This window comes from Pundamilia nyererei, unplaced genomic scaffold (assembly GCF_000239375.1).
Source record: "Pundamilia nyererei isolate P.nyererei 1_Seehausen unplaced genomic scaffold, PunNye1.0 scaffold00069, whole genome shotgun sequence".
Taxonomy (NCBI): domain Eukaryota; kingdom Metazoa; phylum Chordata; class Actinopteri; order Cichliformes; family Cichlidae; genus Pundamilia; species Pundamilia nyererei.
The window spans coordinates 2,196,330-2,217,501 of NW_005187470.1; the positions used below are offsets into that span (position 1 = coordinate 2,196,330).

A 21,172-nucleotide genomic window follows, 5' to 3' on the forward strand; every position below is an offset into this window, starting at 1 on the left:
AAGGAACTGACCTCCCAGCCCATCGTTCATTCAGTGATGTTAGTTTCAGTCATTGTGCAATGCACTGTTTATAAGGTTGGGGAAACCTGCAGTCAGCTGAGACTGAAGAAGTCACTTGGATGAGTGACAAAATGTTTCTCCCACTAAAAACACTACATCCAGATTGGGATTTACTTACTTGGATGATTGAGCATGCATCAAGACGTATTAGACCATCTACTAGTTTGTAGACATGTATCAAAAACATGTAGGACGTAGAATTGCGTCCGCAGTGTTTTCTATCTAACATTCACACTCCAGTGAACTCATTGGGTTCAGTATCTTGCACTCACAATATCATCATGCAGAGGAGGACCAGGGATTGAACCACGAATCTTCCAATTAGTATGGGAACTCCACAACCTTCTAAGCCACAGCCATCCACCACTCTAACCCTTTGAAGACACACTGCAAACAATGCAGAGATATAAGTTTTTGTCTTATAGCTCTTCAGAAACCACCTTGCCAATCCAAAAAAAGGGGGGAATAGGTTTTATTATTGTGACAGAATACTATTGACAAACTGCCTAAAGATACAATTTAAAATTAGTTCTTTGCTAAATTGAGCACTGGCTCATCCCCTGATTTGAGTGCTTTTTTATGCTTGAACGATAAAAAAAAGAGAAAATAATCAAGTACAAGTTCTGACCTGAAAATGAGCAAAAAAAGAAGCCAATGTCTAAAAAAAACCTTCACAAAAAATAAACCTTTCATTCTTCTAATAGTAACAGGATGTCACTTGAACATCTTTCATGTTGCAACAGCCTTTTCATGTCGGCTTTATTATATTAAAGATGTGAAAAAGGCTACTTTTAATATCACTAAGGGAAAAAAGGCTTACGATGAAGACAAGGAGCTATGATGAAAAAATTAAAAAACAACAAGAACAAACAAACAAAGGGCCTCATTCACCGTGTGTGCTTTTTAATTTGTGCACAAAATAAGCACTCACACAAAAGTCAGGTTTGTGGATCGTGCAAAAGCAGCCGATTTTACTCTTACTATCGTGTGCACGTTAGAGAATCACTGTAAAATCAGCAGGTGCACGCACGTTACTTGCAGTCAGCATACTTCCGTGGCCCCATTTTTCTCTATATAAGGAAACGTGTTTGCCTAGAGGCGGATCACAGAGAAAGCTGTGAAGCTGTTCTAAGAGAAAAAAGGTCACTTAAGCAAAAAAAAAAGTTGTGGACTGAGGAAACATAATGTCTAAGGTGGAAACTGGAAAGACACACCAAGAGACTCGGGTTGCAATCACTGAAGCGGTAAATACTGAATCCTTGACGCACAGACCGTGACTTAGATATAAGAAAAAAGCTTAAGATACAAGTTTATGGAAAAAGGAATAACAGACCAGATTATACAAACATCCGTAAGTAGGACATTGTTGAAACAGTGGCGAGGTGACGGCGATGACGTCCAGCAAGGATGAAAGGCAACGGATTTGTGTTTATTTTATGTAATTGGCCACTGCCTTAATAAATTAAAGGTTTTTTAAGTGTTTTAAGTCAGTTTTAACCTGCTAAGCATTTAGTTAAAACATGTATGTTTATATTTTTTAAGTCTGAGGCAGCTCTACGTTCGTTTGCCGTGCACCAACCACTTCAGGCACGAAAACACGGATGGATCCCGGATTTGTGAGTAAAACATTTGTTTGTGCTGATTAGGCACACGTTTGTGCAAACACACTGTTTGTGAATGAGGCCCAATGTGAGGTGAAGTTGTGAGACAGTGAATCAGAAACTGAATGTGCAGCATTCGAGCCTCTCCCTCTGTCTCTCACAGCCATTTGTTGTGTAGGATGCGAGTCTCCACTCTGTTGGCTGGAGACGCCAGTTTCTGCTCTGCAGCAGCAGCTGAGAGAGAGAGAGGGACAGAGTAATGGAGAGGTGGATGTTGCTGCTCGTAAAAAGGATCGATAAGGTCCTTTACACTCTCAAGGTCCCCTCTTTGTGATCGAGCATTATATCCTGCTCTTACACTCCACAGCTGAAGAGAATCACTCCTTCTCTTCTTCTCCTTCAATGTCAGCCGATAAGAGACGTGCAATGCTAAAGACCCAGATATAGCTGCAGCTATCGCACAATAAAACTACAAATTTTGCGATGATCACAGTTGCGCACTTTACTTTTCTTCGAGTGATTCATCTGTCCATTTCTTTCTGCTAACGTTACTTTTCCTAATTTTCACAGGCCACGTTTGACACAACACAGAACGTGGGTGTGAGCTGCTGTAAGTGCAAGCTAAAAAAGCGATGCAGACAGCAGCAGTAAAGGAATCAATTTTTTAAAAAAGATTTTTCTTGTCAGTTTGAAACAGACCAGGTCATCCTGCAGCTGCAGTACGATGTGATTTACTAAACCTTTTGGAGCAGCTGTGGAAAGTTGGATCATCACTTCTTCTGCAATGATTTCTTCTGCCTCTCTGATTGTTGGAAAATGTCTGCAAAGAACTGGGTTTAAAGAGAAACTAGATCTACACAATCTTGATTTACAATGAGATCAGTTAACAGCTGAAGTTTTTGGCATCTAAAAATACCTCTAACTTTGTTGCACTGGGAAAAAAAGAATTTGTATTTTTTTTGTGCGGATTTTTCCTTTAATATGTCAGCTCCTCTGTCTTCTCTATTTCTAAGCCTCGCCCTCCCATCCCACACTTATCAATGCCACATGCAACGAAAACCAGGGGGTCTGCCACCCACTCAGGTGGATCTGAACATTTTGATCTCTGTCATTTCACTCTCGACTCGGCAGCAGATGTTTGCTTTGCATTGCAAATTTTTCTGCTGACAAAGGTTTCAGATTCTGCAGTAAAACACGAGGCTGAAGCACCAATTCTTGAAATCAGCCCTGTCTCACCCAACAGTGAAGAGGCAAACATGGTGGCAATTGGCCAAGAGGTCAACGTTTTTAAAAAAAAAACATTGTTTCAAAAGTCCTTGTGCACAGCAGGCAGATTATCTCTACTGTTTTTACAAAAGGAACCAGGCGACATCACAATATCACTGAAGATATTTTCCATTTGCTGCAAAGAGATGCAACAATTGCAAAATCCAATAACGTGCAATACGGTTATTTGTTCTCTTTAGCTTTCAAATACTTGTCAGTTGTGTCTGTGTGCCATTCGGCGCAGGCGGGTAGTGCGCAATCGTCTGAAAACAGCTGCCTGCTTCATGTGGAGATGATACTGATCATAGTGGTGAGAGTGAACTAAACCTAATCACTCAAATAAACTGGTTTGAGTGATTAGACTTTTCACTGTGAGCAACTTCAAGATGGATGTAATGGGATTCTGTTAATTAAAAATTTAAGTGAGTACAGTTAGCATAGAAAAATGTGCAATTACCAGAGGCTGTCAAAAAGTCCTTATTTACCTTGCGATTGTGTCTCTTAAAACATGGAAGCATAACTTTGGCGGTTGGATATTCAGTTTTTATGTTTCCTTGACACATAATCGGCTAATGTTGCAGAAATATGTGGGAAGGATTAGACTTGGGTAATGAATTCCAACATTTTTTCATCGGTCCTCATCTGCATCTGCTGCAGTATCAACACTGTCTTTGCATGGCTAATTTGATTTGACCAACTGGAAATGCTAAATATGCAAGTGGAATTTTCTTTGTTTTGAATTTGCTTTGAGACGTTTCAAGAGAAAGTAATTATACTTGTCTGCAATCACTTTTAGTATAAGATGCAACATTTAAAAATATCATTTTTAGGGGAATATAATGTGTTAAAAATGTTGTTTTGCATTTAGTAACTAAAATGGTATTTCAAGCTTATCACACTCAACCCTGATGATCATTTAAGCCTTCATTCATATAAAAATGCTGATTAAAGGTATCTTAGATGTCTCTTCCCAGACTAACATATTCCCCAAATTCCAAAGTTGAAAATGAGTTTTTTATCAGATCAAATTTAGTTGATAGGATTATCCTGGATATTTACTGGAGGTAGATAGGCAGACCACAGCTACTTGGTTAAATTTACATATGAGAAATAACAGAATAATTCACAACTAAAAGGCTTGAACTTATTTTTGAGAAGAAGATCAAAAGGTTGGTTGTTTGGTACTTCAAGTCCTCGAGTCTACTGTCACCCCAGAGCTAGAGGGTTTTTTTTTTCAGTCTGTGTATTTGCCGACAGAGTTGTGCAGCTGGCTGAATATGCAGAGTCCTAGAAACCAACGCCAAGAGGCCTTCGATGTCCCCAACCTCCCACTGACAATGGATATTGTTTTGGAGACAGCTTGAGCCAGAAAGACCAGCAGAGGAGGCTGGAAGTGGGAGGACTGGATGAGGAAGGGAGAGACAGGGGGGGAGAAATCTTCCCTGCCAGGACCCGCTGTTCAGGCACAGTTAGTCCAGGCAGCTGTCTGGGACCTGTAGAGGAGGAAGGAGGTTGTGTGTTTGTGTGTGTGGGGGGGGGGAGGTGTATGTGGACAGAGAGATAAGGTGGCACTCAGGAAAGGCTTGTGAGAAGACAGAGCATCTGTCGGCCCGGTGATGTTGTGACAGGGCAGAGTGACGCACAAACACACACAATCACCACTAAAACAGGTGCAGGGAGGGAATCAAGTCAGAACACACACACAAACACACAGAGGAAGAATCTAGTCTGCCATGAGGCCTGATCATGGCAGGGCAAGATGTCGAGGGACCGTGGTGACAGAGAAGAAGAGTTGAAAACAGAAGAAGAGAGTATAATAGAGATATAATGGTGAGCATTAGAGCAGTGGGATGAGAACAGTGAGGCAGAGAGAGGAAGTCAGCCCGCAGGGAGGCGAAACAGACAACCTTGAGATAATCTGTGGGACGGGCAGAGGGTGAAAAATAACCTTATCAGAGCAGGAAAACAGAAGGCACACTGAGTGGTGAGAGGATATGAAAGCACAAAAGTGGAAGCAACGGAAGGGGGAGTAAATTAAAAAAAAACATGATGAAAATAAGAGGAAAAAGCAAGAGAAGGAGCCAGAAAAAGGCTAAAAGAGGAAAGCGAATAACTGAATATTCACCAAAACCGATGAGACCCAGGGTTTCGCCACGTATGCGGGCGGCACCGGACGCCACCTCCCGGATTTGCTCCACGCTCTGGACTCGCGTGCCCTCCCGCAGAGCCTGGTAGAGCCAGGTGTTCCGCCGGTAAAGGTTGAGGATGTGGCACAAGGTCGAGTCTGCCGTCTCCTCCACAGCTGCCGAGGGAATGTTGCACACGGCAATGCCTAAAGATAGAACAGTAAACACAGACAAGGCAGAAGGGTTGAAAAACACATTAAAGACGTATGTGACACGTGAAATATGAGTACAGAGGGAGATTTTATTGTCCAGGGCGAAAAAACCAACATGGGTCACTATGATTTCTGATATTCATGGTCAGCATCTCAAGGGAGTGTGAAAATGACATCAGAATATGTCGGCTTCATTGGAGCGTGACCTCCAGCACGCATTGCAGCCAAGGATGAAACAGACCGGTGGATTTGGTGTGCCGGATTGATGTTTTTCATGTACCAGTCAGTCTACATTCCAACACTCGCTTACGGTCATGAGATCTGGGTCATGACCAAAAGAGTAAGGTCACGAATAAAAGCAGATGAAAATAGTTTCTTTTGTAGGGTGGCTGGGATCAGTCTTGGAGATAGAGTGAGGACCTTGGACATACAGAACCTGCTAGAGAGATTATACATCTAGCCTAGTCTGGGAATCTCAGGATCCCACAGGAGTAACTGAAACGTATTGCTGGAGATAAGGACGACTAGAATACTCTGCTTAGGCAGCTGCCACCCCTAACCTCACTTTAGACAAGTAGAAGATGATGGATACGTGAAATTCACGTCGTGAATGGATATTATGTACTATAACACAGGTCATATATTATAAAAACTTCAAAGGAAGCTTTTGATCCAAAAGTATATTTAATTATATTTACCCATATAGGGGTGATATCTTCTGTAGAAATAACTGCCTTCTCTAGATTTTAATGGAACTTTTCTCGTGATGCTCAAAGCGTCAACAACAAAAAACCAAACTAAAAAACCAAAAAGCTACTTAGCGGTAATGTTTCTGAAGCCCTCATTCACATACTTTATAGTTTTATGTAGGAACCACCACACAGAAGCTCAGCTCATATAATGTTAACACTTGTCTAGCTGTCACTAGCATTAGCCTCTCATCACAGGTAGACGGATGGCCTTTTCTTGAAACAGTTGGCGAGCATAGTTTAATAAAAGAAAGAGAGAGAACAATACTTCCTACACGAAATGTGTATAAATCTACATATGCTATATTTTGAAAAGCAAAATGTAATTTTTAGCATCACGACTGCCAATTAGGTCACTGTTTTCAAGAGAAAGGCAAATATTTCAACAGTGAAAATCTCCAAAGCATTACAGGCCAGAGGAAAAACATGAAAAGTTGATAATGGTGTGAACTGATCCCTTAATAACTTGGGTTATCTTTAATTAGGTCTATATTTGGGCAACGTAATCAGTATTCCAAACATCACCTGCTAAACGTCAATAATAATATGAAGATACACACGTAAATATGTAAAGTCAAGATCTTATCCAGTGCAGTGTTCATAATTTTGTTCCTTTCAGCCGATATACAGGCCTGACCTTGTGGTATTACCTTGCCGTTTCCTCCAACAACACAGACTACTTTTTTTTCTCTGTTCTAACACTTAAGCACTTCTGCCTGCCCTCATTCTCCTCCTAATGTCCTCATCTCACTCTGTATCTCGGAGTAACAGCGCAGTCGTCTCTAGACAGCAAAAAATAGACCGAGCCTGCTCAATCAATGGCCCCTTTTTTCTTCTCCCCGAGAACAGCCGTCATATCAGCGCCGCCTTCTCCAGGCACGATAGCTTTTGACTCCTGTGTTGCAAGGCAGAGCGCCTTCGGTGAGTGGGTGGCAGTTAGACACAGTATCTCATATTGGCAGGGAAATGGCAGCTTTGTCAACTGTAAGAGCTTTTTGAGCCACCAGCCTGCTGATATAAGCCTGGGTGGTGTTTCAGGGAGAAAACTGAACTCTCCTCTTTCCCCGTGTGTCTTTTACTCTGTCTCTTTGAACATTCTGGCTCACAGCGGGATGTCTGCACTTCATCTGACTATTTATTCAGCCTTTGATACTATTCAGAAAAAATCCATACAGTAAAAACAAGGAAACGGTATACGTGGTATTCGAAGTAGTCCGCTTTAGGGACAACGACTATTAGCTCTATTTCATCGCTGCTTTTCTTTTAGATGGTCAGTCCAATTTTAACGCTGCGATGTGATGAATCTTCCCTTCAAGATTCACCTAAATCTGATTACAGGCACCTGAGGTATCGTTTGTCATTAACAGGCAAACAAACGATCAAACAAGCAAATCAGCAGACCTGCTCCCTCACAAGAAATCGATGCGACGCGGGATAGTCGTATCAAAGGAGCACAAAACACATTAGAGCTTTGCTCAGATGTAGAAAAAGAGGCTGTTACACGAGCACAGATGTGGAGAAGAAAATGATTATGATTTAGTAGCCGCTATTTAAAGAGTTCATACCCAGCTCTCCAGCAGCCTTTATGTCAATGTTGTCGTAGCCGCTGCCGATGCGGATGATGATGCGTAGAGCTTTGAACTTTTCCAGGTCCTCTCTGGTCAGGGTGATGGTGTGGTACATCATGGCACCCACTGCCTCATTAAGCACCTGCAGACACATGTATACACATAAAATTTTGCATGACACAACTGAATGAAATGCTTTTCCCTCCTTAATCTGTGTCTTCCGTTGGCCAGTTTACTCGTTTGCTCATGCAAAACACGGCTATTAAATCCACTTGGGGATACAAGAGCTCATGACAATCACACTGTCGCATTCCTTTCAGAAAGGCGTGTGAAAATCACACGCCTGCCGTGACTTCCGACATTTGTGAACATTATAGATTTCACATCGAGGGGGAACTACAGACATCACATGGCCGCGAGCAACACTGACACATTGTCCATTTAACAGACCTGCACTGGAAGTAGAAACAGTCATTATATTGTTTTGCGGGGGCTCAGTTCTGCACGGTATTCACAATTGCACCAAGAGCGTTTACGGACACAAGATCTGGATAAGTGACTGGATAGAGAGGTACTGATTGCAGGATAAGCCTTATGAATTAAATAGAATAATAGAATTAAAATAGCCCCATTACAAAGAAAGTAACTAATTTACTACCCAGACTGTACCGCTCTGTATTTCAGGCTTCAAAATTTCCCGATTCCTGGGAATGTATCCCGCATTTGCCCTAGTAGCTTGTGTCTCCAAAAGTTGATTCTATTCATCTGCATGTAGCGTTTTCAGTGGGAGAAGATGAACAGAATCAACTTTTGGAGATTTACTTACTTGGATGATTGAGAATGCATCAAGACTAGTAGCTTGTGGTTATTTCTTCCAAATGTTCTTACCTGCTGTACTCATGCATTGAGTAAAATTTTAGGCTGCGCAAACTCCAGCTTAAAGATGCATGTCAGCTAAGTGTAAGTGAAAGTGGTTGTTACTTATTTTAAAGCAGGTAAAGGTCAAAACTAACTGTGCTTTTAAACAACCACATGGTGGCGTTGTTGAATCTACCTACCCAAAGACAATCCATTCAAGTTAAATAAAAAAGAATAAATAAAAACAATCTTAAGATGTACCAAGTGAAACATTTCCCAAAAAAAGTCTGAATTCTGTCACCTTGGACGGGGGGTGGACAATCACTGTGAAATGCTGCTCACGCTGCTCCTCTGCCACTTAACGTGGACAAGGTGACCTGGCCTGTGATGTGGATCTAAACTATTCCCCTTCAGTATCAGCCCCGGCCCCTGTCAGCGCCTAAATAACAGCTCTACATTCACCTCCAGCCAAGCTGCATTAGCTTTCCTGTGATTAGTAGATTAGCTCTGAATTTCCATACTGCTTTTATTAGAGCAGTGTCCTGGACAGGCCTTCCAGATATTAGTTCAAGGTTAAAACACTCCTTACACGCACATGCGCGACCGGCCAAAATGCACACATACATAATTGTCTCCCTCTGCGCTGATCCTGTGTTGTTTTTGAGCTGGGGGAAGGAATCTTCTAGCCTGATTGTAGTTGATGTTAATGGAAACTCTGACCTCAGCTACATCCCCCTCTCCACTGTAACCAAACCCTTATCGCTTTAAGGATCTATCATTTCTTATGACGCCTGGACTTTTCTGACAAGGCACAAAGCCCGTGCTTCACATTTAGCCTGGCTGAGCAAAAGATAGACTGTTTCAAGGGAGTTTTGATTTGGTGATGTGCACACTGTAGTGCACACTCCTAGCTTCTAGGAGGGGGACTTTATGGCAATGAAGTCATCCCGTGAGTGATCCGCAGGGATGTTGTGCTGCTCAAACTGTTGCTTCATAAAACTACAGACTACTTAAAACTTCTTACAACGAAGGTGGCTTAGCATTTTGCAGGACAGCATCACAAAATACTGTGAAATATGTCATAACACAACAAGCTCTGACCCCGCTGGCCATTGTACCTTCAAAATCCACTTTAGCAGTGCATCGATTCCACAAAATCTTTCAATACTTCTAAAACAAATCCGTCCACACGAGATGTGCTGATTTTACAGAAGACTATATGCCAGGTCCAGCCGCTTAGGTCAGAGGGAGGTTACCAGTTTTCCTGGTTGCAGCCTCAGTGCTTATCTAAAGCAATGTGGCTTCTTGCACATTTACCCCAGTCCCCCACCTAAATAGTGAAATAGCAGCAAGAAAGCAAAAAAAGTTATGTCTTCGTGCCAAAGAATAAACAGATGTTAACCAGTATGTCCACTAAACTAGTCTGACACCTGGTTCCTCCAGTATGCACCTTAAACTGTTTTCGTGCAAGAGCCTGAACCTCCTAAATGCCCCCATTCATCCTTGTGTGTGTGTGTAACAGATAAAGCACAGCATTTAATATGTGAATGTGAATGGGTGAAGTACTTTAACAACAGAAAAGTGCTATAAATATCTATATAACCCCATTTAGGGTTTATTAAAGGATTTACTGCTTTGAAAATTTATTGTTTCTTATAAATGGAAAATAGTAAACATTTGCTGATATTGTGAAGACTTTCTATTCACAGTTTAACTAATGACGCGAGACGACAACACGCAATGTATGGCTCCCCCCCCCCCTGCATTTTAGAGATTGAACTGTTAACTGAACACAGTATCATAATTTTTCCATCTATCATCTTTTAGTTACATTAAGAGTCATTAGCTGCAAGCCCCAAGCTTAACACCTCTTTTGGATGATCACAGTCAGGCGGCGCACAAAGTAATAGGCCAATATTGACTCCCTGCCATATGGGCTCTCATCCAACTTTTACAAGCCACATGTGGTTATGAGGCGCGACGACCGTGACAAAGACGAGGGATCAGAGACCTTGGATTATGATGCTGGAGCGCAGGTGCTGCATACAGGATTTGGTCTCACTGAAGTGGTATTGTAACTTGATCTTGATTGGTATTTGCCTGTGTGCTTTATTGTATCCCTATCACTTGAGAAAAAAGAGGATTACCAGGTAGAAGACTTCACATAACCTTAGGCAACTTTCATATTCAATCCTCGGCCAATCTTTTCCATAAGATTTTTTTATTTTTTATTGTTGTCTAGTGTATATGTACGGGAGTGTGGCAGCTGCTGTCCGCCCTGACAACATTGAACTGAAACTCCCAGAGTTATCAACACTGCATCTTCGCATCCATGCTGCAGAAAGCAGAGATTGGACATTTTCAATCTATACCGCCCCTCTGGGTATCTAGACTGCAAGTTATTATTGCAAACTGCTGAATATGCTTGCGAGGTGAACATTACAATCATGTTTTTCCTGATAAGGCAGTGTTAAAACAAACAAAAAGCTACCCACTTTCCCCCCTTCTCCTCACCGCCCAAGGTCTTTGATTGAATTGATCTCTATGCAAATGCTTCTTTTTTAATATGTCCCATTTTCATAAAAACAGCGCGATGGAAGATATAGCAGCCCTCACTCTGTCTGCAGATGAAGAGATAGCACTTGGGTGATACCCATTTCTGTGGCCATATATTGTTTTGTAACCACGGCGCTGCATAAAAAGCAATAAAGAGCCTCTACAAGCCAATGTAATTACACCGCATCCCCGCTGTACGAGATTCTCTATTAGAACAATGGCACTGATATAGGCGTTACAGTCAGTGCTACAAAGTGACATTAAATCATAATGAAGCCACTATATTTTAACTGGCAGGTGTGTATGAGGCCAATATAACGCACTTCACATATCAGCGCTATAGAAAAAGGAAGAGGGAGATATGAGTAACGGGTAAATTCCGTCTCTCCATCAAGGTTCAGCTGCGATGTGGAAGACACTGAAAGTGCGTCTTCCTACCTTCTCGTGGATCTCCTGCGTGGACTGAGCATCACAGAAGGCAACGGTTGCTAAGTCTTTAAGGATGGGCATCTCCACGGTGCAATCACGCCCGTCCAGCAGGGCCACCAACGGGCGGGGATGCATGGGCCCGTTCATGATTTGAGGCCGAATACCTGGAGAGATACATTCAAGAAGAGGAAAGATTATTTTAAACAGAAAAGGTATTAAGAAAGTAGCTTTCAAAATCAGGAAAGATGAAATCCAAATAAAATATAAAATGTAACTATCACTAAATTGCAGTCTTCACTCAGTTAATCAACACTCAGATAACAATCATCTGCTGTGTGTATGCATGTGTGCACTTGTGTGTGCTGATTAGGATGTAGCAGGAAGCAGGGCTTCTCCGAACTAACAAAAGTTGCTCAATAAATCAATGCGCCTACTCAAGACTGGATTAGAAGACGGGCTCACTTGCAGGAATCCTCTGGGTCTGGCTCTCAAACGCACACAGAAACATTTACATACACTGACACAGATAGGTGAATGCAAGCAGACAGAGATTCACACAATCATATGAAGGGGAACAAATTCCCCTGTGTGCATACTGACACGCACACTTTGGTCGTTCTCTTTTACCAGTTAAAAAACGGCAGTGTGAGTGGAACCAGCTGCTGTGGAACAGGGGTGAAAAAAAAGAAGAAGAAAAGAGAAACACTGTGAGGACACCTTTAGAAATGCCTCATAAGAGCAATGCATCATTGAAATGAAGAGCATTGGAGAAAACGCTACAAGCCTGAAACAAACTCGGAAGCGACTCGCAGCTGCACTTCGGCACACTTGACAAAGTGCGTGTCGTAACTCGGGTTTCTGTCGCCGCTCGGCTCTTTCTCCTCTCCTTACTCGCTACTTTTCTCACTTGAAGTAAAATGAGTCAAGAGAAGCCGAACTCCCCAGCGGGATCGACCTTCTCACACATCCCACTGAAGAGGACGTGTCGCGCTTCGAAGACAGACAATTACCAGCCCCTGCTTCATACAATGTTAACAAGTGAGGAGCATCAATATTCATGCTTCCCTCAGATGCTGGCCTGTGGACGGAGAGACTTTAGAAGAAGCAAAACTGCTCCTTGCTAAGAAACAGCATCGCAACACTGCACAGGTCACCATATTCACCCCGACAACAAGATCCCCTGCGGATGTTTCCCTGTGACTTCACGACATCACGTTTCTTATCTAGGTTTGCTGCTAAGATCTGTATCGGGATGCTCATGCATGACCTCACTCTGTGCACGCACTAGTGTATGCATAGCTCTCAAAGTTATCCTGAAGATTACAATGACGCCATGCGATAAGGAGCAGGGTGGAGAAAGGGAAAGGAGAGCAAAGGTGGAGGAGGTCTCATTAGGGCAGTGCTCTTTGGGATTACAGCACACAGCATTGGGACCGATATAGGTGAGATAAGGAGATTTAAGATGAGATGTGTGTGTGCACAAACAAGTTAAAATGCACAGTGAGAAAAACAACAGGTGGGAGGGGAGGAGGGGGGAAGAAAAAGAGGAGCGATTCAGAGAAGAGTGAAATTAAAATGTAAAACAAGGAAGCATAAAAACAGACTAAACACTGCCTGTTAGCTTAAAGAGCTCCCAGGAGACTTATCAGGGGAGAAGGAGGATGAAAGGAGAAGGAGCACATAAACGACAGCAGAGACGCAGAGAAAGCCCAGCTGACAGAAAGCGAGCAGTCCAGCAGTGTAGCCTCTTAGGGCAGGGGGGGAGGATTGTAGCAAAGATGTCGTCTCCGTGCGCCTTCCGCCTGTTGTCATGGTGATCACTTAACAGGCTTTGGCTGCCAGTTTTAATGCACTTTATTTTTGGCACCGCCGGCATCTGCGCCATGAGTTGGGGTCGGAGGCGCAAACGGCCGTATCCACCCCACTCTTGCGGTGCAAAGGGCGGAGGAGATGTTTTCTCCCCTGACATACAGACAGCCGCCTCCTCCCCTCTCCCTCCGCCTCCTCATCTCAAGCCTTCCATCAAACGCCTCCGTTGCTTCCTACCTCCTTATCAGGCTCCCCGTTCAAGACAGCTGACATGACGGTAGGAAAGGTGAGGCTTACCAGCTTGGCTGTCGCATCTGTATGTGACAGCTTGTTGAATATTAATAGAGGCAGCTGGTAAAGACTGGGCAGCAGTGGTCAAAAACATCAACACCAAACTGGCGAGGGTGTGTCAGAAACACTCCACGAATGGTGGTTGATCGATCGAGTGAAACAAATGACTGGATTGTTTGTAATGTCATTGTAAACTGAACACGTCTGGGTTTTGGACTGTTGAAAGTTATGTAAGAGGTCAGTAATAAGTCATTTCCAAATACTTTGGCTTATTTTTCTTCCCAAAAATCACACAAACTCTATTCAAGCTTATTCTATTCAAGATTTTCTTACATGTCCACTAGAGGGCAGAAGAAAACATCTCACAACTATCAATAAAAGTTGTTAACAAATAGTCTATCATAGGTGGCAACATTAGGATTCAGCAGATGTATTTAGTTGCTGATGAGCTTTTATTCTTGCTCAGAGTCAAGGTGCAAATGTGCACTAAAGTAAAAACAATAACCTAAAACAGGCTAAAAACTAAATGCCACTTGTTACTTGTCACTGATTCAGAGATATGAAGAAAAATACTGATTATGGCTTCTCCCTGCTTCATCCTACCAGTGTGTACTTGTATCTAACAATTATTGGCGCACAGTGTGTGTGCACGTTAGAGAAGCTGTAGATGAAGCAGTAGGAGAGAGGAGTGGTTGACAGGCTGTGTGAAACCCTTAGGCAGAAGTTGGATAGGCTGAACTCCATGAATCATCCACCGGGTTCCTCTGACCTTTCAGTCTCTTACTCAGTCTCTTAATCTCCCTCTTGTCGACTTCTTCCTCTGCTACATTTTAAAGTATCGTTGGCACTGTTGTATTTTCGCAGATCTCTCCCTGTATGATAGCATCTTCTGACAGCTCCTCTTTGCTGCCGATGTCTAGCCCTGAGTGACTGTTTGCTCACTGCGCATCTCATTTTCTTTTTCTCCCTTTTCACATAAATTCCTCCCCGACCTCTGCTATCATTCCTCAGCTGTCTTTCAGTAATCACTGCCCCTCCTTTCTCTGTCATTCTTTCACCTCAACTGTCTTTTCCTCCATTTTCTATTCCGACCCTCAATTCCAGTTGGTCTGTCTGTCTATAAGCCGAAGCCCGCATGTCCTCCTGTGTGACAGATTGATTCTTACACTGTTGATTTTGATGGAGAGGATATGATATATTCAGGCAGGGAAAGCAGGGAGGTGACAGGCAACACTCCCTCTGTGTTAAATTGACAGCAAGTACATCAAACCAGTCTCAACCGGAACCGCTGGGTTTGTCAGCTGCACAACACCACAACACCCGTTTCTGATAGGTGATGCGTTCATGACACCTTTCTCACCACCTCTTTTCTCCGTGGTGATACTCGACAGCATCCCTGTGCTCTGTGCATCTATAACAAGTCTGTACCAATCTAGATTAAGTAGAATATAGAATTGTGTGTGTTTAGATGTGTTCATACATCTGACAATTTAAAGCTTCATATTTAAGTCACAATAATGGATGGGGAGTAATAGTCTCGTAACCAGGCAACAACGCCCGGGGCTAGAAAAGGAGGGCAACGCAGAAGTGCCTGAAAGTGTCCACTTCCTCGAGTGTCCACTCGAGGCTGGCTTCAAAAGCGCTAATAAACTCTCGTGTTAAAATAAACATGTTCACAGGCTGTTTCAAAAGACAGTTTTCACGTCAATAGTTAATTTTCTCCTTCGTAACATCCTTGATATGAGGGTTTCTGTTTCGCCATCTTGGTTGCAAAAGATGGATGTGATGAGGAGGGACGGGTCTGGCACCCATTAGCTACCGACGTGGGATTGACAAGATGATAGCCAGTGTGGTTTCATGCCATTTTGAAATGTGACATGAAAAAGATGTTCAAAACAGGAATAATTTTTTACTCAATCTACAGGTATCGCCACCTGGTGGCGGCAGTTTGTAAAGAGTCTCTTTTTACTGCCTGAGTGGTGCCTTACGGGGTATTTTTCATGTAACCTTCTTATTTTTCAGTTAATGTACATTTGAAAGTACATTCAAGAAGTCTGGTCCTGAGAATTCATAATGGGATTTCATCAACCAATGAGGGATGGAATGGAGTGACTATCATTTATATACAAACTATGCAAATAGTCGGGGTTTAAAAAACGTAACATCGATCTAAAGGCTTTTTGGCTTGCAAATTATGGGTGAAAAGGTAGTAAAAATCCCCTCTAAAGTGCCATAAACTAGAATAATTTTGTGCTTTGAAGCCACCAGCAGTTTTCTCAAGATTACGATTTACTGTCAACCTCCAATTTATCTTTTATCTCAGCATGAATTTAACTCTTTGGAACAAGACAATCTCAGTGAGAGGCACTGCAAGCCTTGGAAACAAGCTTTAACCTCCACTGTGACAAGCACTCTCTAAGCTCACTTGTTTTAACAGCTGTGCAACACCTTTTCAGAGGCAACAGGCAGGAGTAAAACAGCATTTTCAGCAGGTCTGCCATGTTCTCTGCAGGTTTACGTCCTGGCGCCTTGGCAAACGCGGCCGCTGGCCACCTGACTGCAAACAGCCAGAGGATTTGAACTGAAGCATGAGCACAGACTTTCATACGGTGCACCAAATCTCAACAAATGTGTTAAGTGAAGGGCAGGGGATTGTGGAGTATTGGAGGTAATGTCAGAGCCGCAGGAGGCAGAGTGCTCTTAATTTCACTCACTCCTCCATTAATTAATCTCCCTCATTTCCTTTCCTCCTAGTTCTTGCGTCCTCTGCTTGCCGCTTAACTGTTGCCAGGCTGCAAATGCATGCGCGTGAGATGTTTAGGGATGAATTAATTTTCTTTGAGGGGGGCAGCTGCTGTTGTGGGTTTACCTGCCAAAGGAAATAATGCATGTGATGCATGTTCACACGCATACACACCTCCTGCTGTGGTGTAATATGTGTAATGATAGATTTGGGGCTGTAACTAATGATTTTCTTCATTGGTGATTAATTATTTGATTTTCTTCAACTATTTAATTAATTGCAAATCTTCGACATGTCAAAAAATTAGCGACATAAGTGACATTTTCTTATTTAATTTAACCACTAATCTAAAAACATTTAATTTACAGCCTGATAGATACGACACTGTTCTGTACAGGTATCCATGGTTTATCTGCTGGTTATATTATTCAATTAAATACCTCTGCTTTGTGATTACTATACTTTTGGAATGAAACTAACACACAAACACATCTAAAATAATTCTCCCTGCTAAAAGCACAGACATATTCATCATGAGGGCTCCAAGACGCTGAAAGACGAGCCTTGAAATGATTTTTTTTTAAAGACATCCATGGCTGCTAGATATTATGTTACTAAAGTCTTTTTAATTCCCTGTAATAAAATGTGGGGGCTCAGTTAGCAGTCTAAAAACAGAACATTTTTCTCAATTAGATTGCACACCAGTTGTGGAAAATGAGAACTGGGTCACAATGGAAATTATTTTGGAAATCTAGGCCTCCAGTAAAAAAGCTTAAAACCACTTGATGTAGATTACCAAACTTCATAAGATCAGTGTTTTTCCTCTTTCTTTTTTTCCAGTAATCTTACTCAGTATTTAAATCTGTATTTAAATTCTAATCATTCCTTTAGACAAATACAACCCTAACTCAGTCCGGGCTGGAGGCTGCGGTTTCTGAGCCAGAAACACTTAGTCAGAGTCTGGCAGCAGGAAGTAGCAGAGCGGCGTACCGGGAGATGAGGCCAGTGTTTCCATTATGTGGTGAAGGGAGCTAGGAGTCTTATCCTACCACTGGCCTCTGCTGCTGGTGCTATGTTGCCTCCAGTGAGGGGAAGGGGGACTAGAGGGGCAACGGGGAAATGAGAAATTAAAATCAAGAGAAGAGCAGAGAAACAGAAGTCACTTTAGTGCTAATGAGAGACAAGCCCTCCGCCATACTATAATCATCTTCTGCCACAGGTTACCTAGCAACCCCAAGCTGCTGTTTGCAGGTGGCTCCATCTCAACAACAAGGTTGGGTGGGGGTTGCTGCTGACCGCTAACTGTTACAGCCATTTACTGTGCCACCCTGAGCTAATACATGACCCATATACTTTCCCTGCTAAGCCCAAAAGGAGCAGGCTGCGTGTGAGAGGTGGGGCATGTCGATGGTGGCGAGAGAAGGGTTATAAAATGGTCACGTAACGCCTGCTTTACATGCGCGCTTTGATATTAGAGATTAGATGAAACTTTATTAATCCCTCGGGTGGGTTCCTCCGGGAAATTCAGTTCCAAACCATATGAACATATGGTTTCATTTGGACTTTCCCAGGCTGGCAAAATAGTTGACAATCTACCTTTACGTTTAGCGGAAACAGTTGCCGTTTAAATAATTTAAACACTCTAAAGAAAATATGGAGCCATTTTGACAAGGATTTCATTTTGATTTAAATTCAAATTACAATCAAATCATTGCTGATTTTCTTGGCAAAAACGATTCTACAAATCATTCAGGTCACATGCGCCACACAATAAATCAAGACTGAATGCCTTTTTTGGCTATTATAAAAGAAACATGTCACTCGCAGTGGATTGCTTCAGCTGTTCTTAATTAAAGATAATTCTCCCAGAAACTTGCCAAAAAGGCCAAACAAAAGCCTACTGCTGTAGTAAATCTCACGTCCTCACTGCAAATTGGCATCTCTACTGTGAGTTAGGGAAAAAATGAAAAAGTTTTAGACAACTCTGAGAAGAAAGTTGAATCTTTTTTTTTTATATTAGTGGAACAATCTTGTCATGATTGTCTCTCAGGTTTGACGTTCCGGTTAAAATTTTCATGCAAATCATATTAATAATTTACTGATTCCCTGCATAACCTGACTTTAGTCACAACCCCGCTGCTTGCATTTCCTAACAGTACATGCCAAATCACCCACAGAGTGCAAAACAGCATCAACCAAAATAGAGGCCTACAGTGGTGCACACTATGTAGGCCAACTTTATGTTACAAATGTTTTACAGGCACCGAGAGGCCAGCATGTATACCCTATACCTGACTATAAATACTACTTTTCTTTTTGATAAATCTTATAATTATGTCTGGATCAGGTGATGCGTACCCCTCAGTTACACTGTAATAGACCTAGGCTGCTGAGTGCTTCCTATGATGAACTGAGCCTTTCTTCTTCACTCACCTCTTTTCACTTTTATACCACTCTGCATTTATACAAGCAACTGAGGTGATCTGCTAGAAACCAAAGCAACTAAAAGGAGGTTGCAGTTGCAGCCAGTTGGGCAATACACATTTTTCCCTCATGACTGATAGTTAAGGTGGGCAATTCTTGAGCAATGTGATGTCACATGAGAAAACTCTACAGAGGAAAGGCAGAGCACATAGGATGGTCTGCTGTGTACCAGATGCACTTTAATTGGTAACAAATTAATTAGGAAGAAGATTCTAAACCACATTCATGTTCAACAAAAGGCCTTCAAACCACATTTCCATGCTGTAAATGTTCTTGTAGAGGAAAAGGTTGCAAAGGCAAAGTGAGATTTTTATGAAAACGTTGACATGAGGGTCGATCGTATGTAACTGGGAGGTAATGAATGGGACAGGAAACCTTGGTGAACAGCCAGGAGGTTGCTGCGAGGTAAAGGAGAAGCTTGCTGTGCACAGGTTCCAGTGCTGTTAGGTCAAACAACACTTTGTGTTCCTCACTTAAGTTTCCCTCCATTTCACATGGCGCTTGTACTTTTACTTACGTGTGCACATAAAACCTGTCTAGAACACACGCAGACCCAAAGTCTGCCCGTGACAGCACGAGGTCATTGCATGAGTTGTAGTGGTTGAAGAGAGCGGGTGTGGAGGGCGGGCATAAGCACCCTTTGTTGGCAGCCTCCTCCCTGCCCTTCCCTCCCTTCACTTCCCCAAAAGTAGCACACAAAGGCCACTTGTCCTCCGCTGCCAGTGCCCCACCCCTGTCACCACCCGGCTGCCCGCCACACCAATCCATCCCCTGCCAAGAAAATGAGCGCACGGCTGTTTTAAATGGTACCCTCTGTGTGCACTGGCGGGCCGGAGCTCGCACTCCACTGCGGGACAAAAGCGAGTGTCAACAGCATCCATGGCAGAACCACGCCGGACCTCCCATTACCTCCCCTTCCTCTCTCTTTTTCCCGCTCTTTTATTCTTCGGCGTTGCCCTGAGCTACAAAGTGCAACTCTGAGCCCAAGACTGCAGAGGCAGCAAAAACCTAGTAAGCCCAGTTCAGCAGCACAAGTAAACAGACCCCGAAATGACTACTCCTTACCGGGCACGCAATGCATCCACACACATACACACACACTCTAAAACACTGCTCCCCTCCTCTCCTCTTACCCATACTCCCTCTACCCCTCCCCATTCACCTACTTCCCTCCCACCTCCCACATGCCAGACTTTATTAGACATCCAGAAGAGAAAACAGGAAACATGCTGCTTGCCTGGAAAATGTTGTCTCCACATTATTCGTTTTTAAAGGCTATGCATCACAGCGAAAGCAGGAGATGACTGAGGCGAGTAGGGAGTGGAAAAAACAAAAAACACAAAAAAAGGAAAGTGAAGGACCCTCTGCAATCATCCATGGAGGGTACCCCCCCCCTCCACTTCTTCTTCTTTTCCTCCTCCTCCACTCCTCTAACCCCCCTCCCCCTTCCCCTGGAGTTGCTCCTCTCGGTCTGGCCCTGTTGGTGAGGGGAAGGGGTCTCTGCGGTGCGGGCTCTCACTAAGCCCCTGGCTGCATCATCTTTAGTCCATGCCTTTGAGGGCAGGGAGAAAAGCACCATACACCCGCGGCGTCCTTATATGCACGCTTACTCACACACGCTGAGGTTAGAGCTGATGATCGGATGGTAGCAGGACGGAGAAAGAGGGGGGCAGGAGCTTTTGTCCTTTTCTCTTTTCCTTTTTTAAATCTCCCAGGAAGAAAAGGCTGCTGCGGTCGGGGAACGCGGTAGCTGGAAACTCTCTCGATGCTTCCTCTGCTGTCAGCTGCGCAACATTTATTCGCTTTGCGTGTCTCTCTATCGCTCTCTCTCCTTAGCTTTTTTTCTCCTGCCTTTGTCTTAGCAGATAATAAACCAGAAGCTGCAGAAAAAAAGACCTTGCATCGGGGAAAAGAGAGGAAAAAAAAAAGATCTGTCTAAATCAGAAGTGCCAGCTTGGACATACAGAGCTGGGCTCTCTGGGCTTGCACAATTTACGGCTGTGTTCAGTTCACTTCACAGGATCCACACGCATAACACACTCAAGCACAATTCCTCCTCCCTTTTTTCCCTCCTCCTGCCTCTCCACTTTTTTATGTTTTATTTCTGATCTGGACTCCATGGTGTTTTTAGAATGCCTGCCCCTTTTTCCCCCCTCACGCGCACGCGCACACACACACACACACACACACACACACACACTGGTTTGCTCCCAGCCTAAGCCTCACCTCCTTTTCCCTGCTGATTATTTGGTTTCCTTTTCTTCTTTTCTACTTTCATCTAGACCTTCTCCCCACTCACTCCCCACCAAAAATACTGAACATGCACACAAACTCACTCCACCCTGATATTTTGGGGGCTTACTGGAAAAACATTGGGGAAGTGACATACACACTCATACCGCCTACCTCCCTTTGAAAAT

At 43.2% G+C, this 21,172-nt stretch overlaps 1 protein-coding gene across 7 annotated transcripts in view; it reads right to left on the reverse strand.

Annotated features, from left to right (window-relative positions):
* LOC102209184 (C-terminal-binding protein 2) overlaps window positions 1-21,172 on the reverse strand; it is a 94,144-nt gene that overhangs the window by 7,314 nt on the left and 65,658 nt on the right. For 6 of the 7 annotated variants that reach the window (XM_013911670.1, XM_005736485.2, XM_005736486.1 and 3 more), the window contains 3 exons: window positions 11,435-11,589; window positions 7,580-7,724; window positions 5,053-5,259 (listed from right to left, as the gene is read on the reverse strand). In XM_013911670.1, coding sequence (XP_013767124.1) covers window positions 5,053-5,259; window positions 7,580-7,724; window positions 11,435-11,589 — 507 coding nt within the window. Of the gene's footprint in view, window positions 1-5,052; window positions 5,260-7,579; window positions 7,725-11,434; window positions 11,590-19,989; window positions 20,794-21,172 lie in introns of those variants that run through there. The other variant, XM_005736488.2, reaches the window with a different exon arrangement.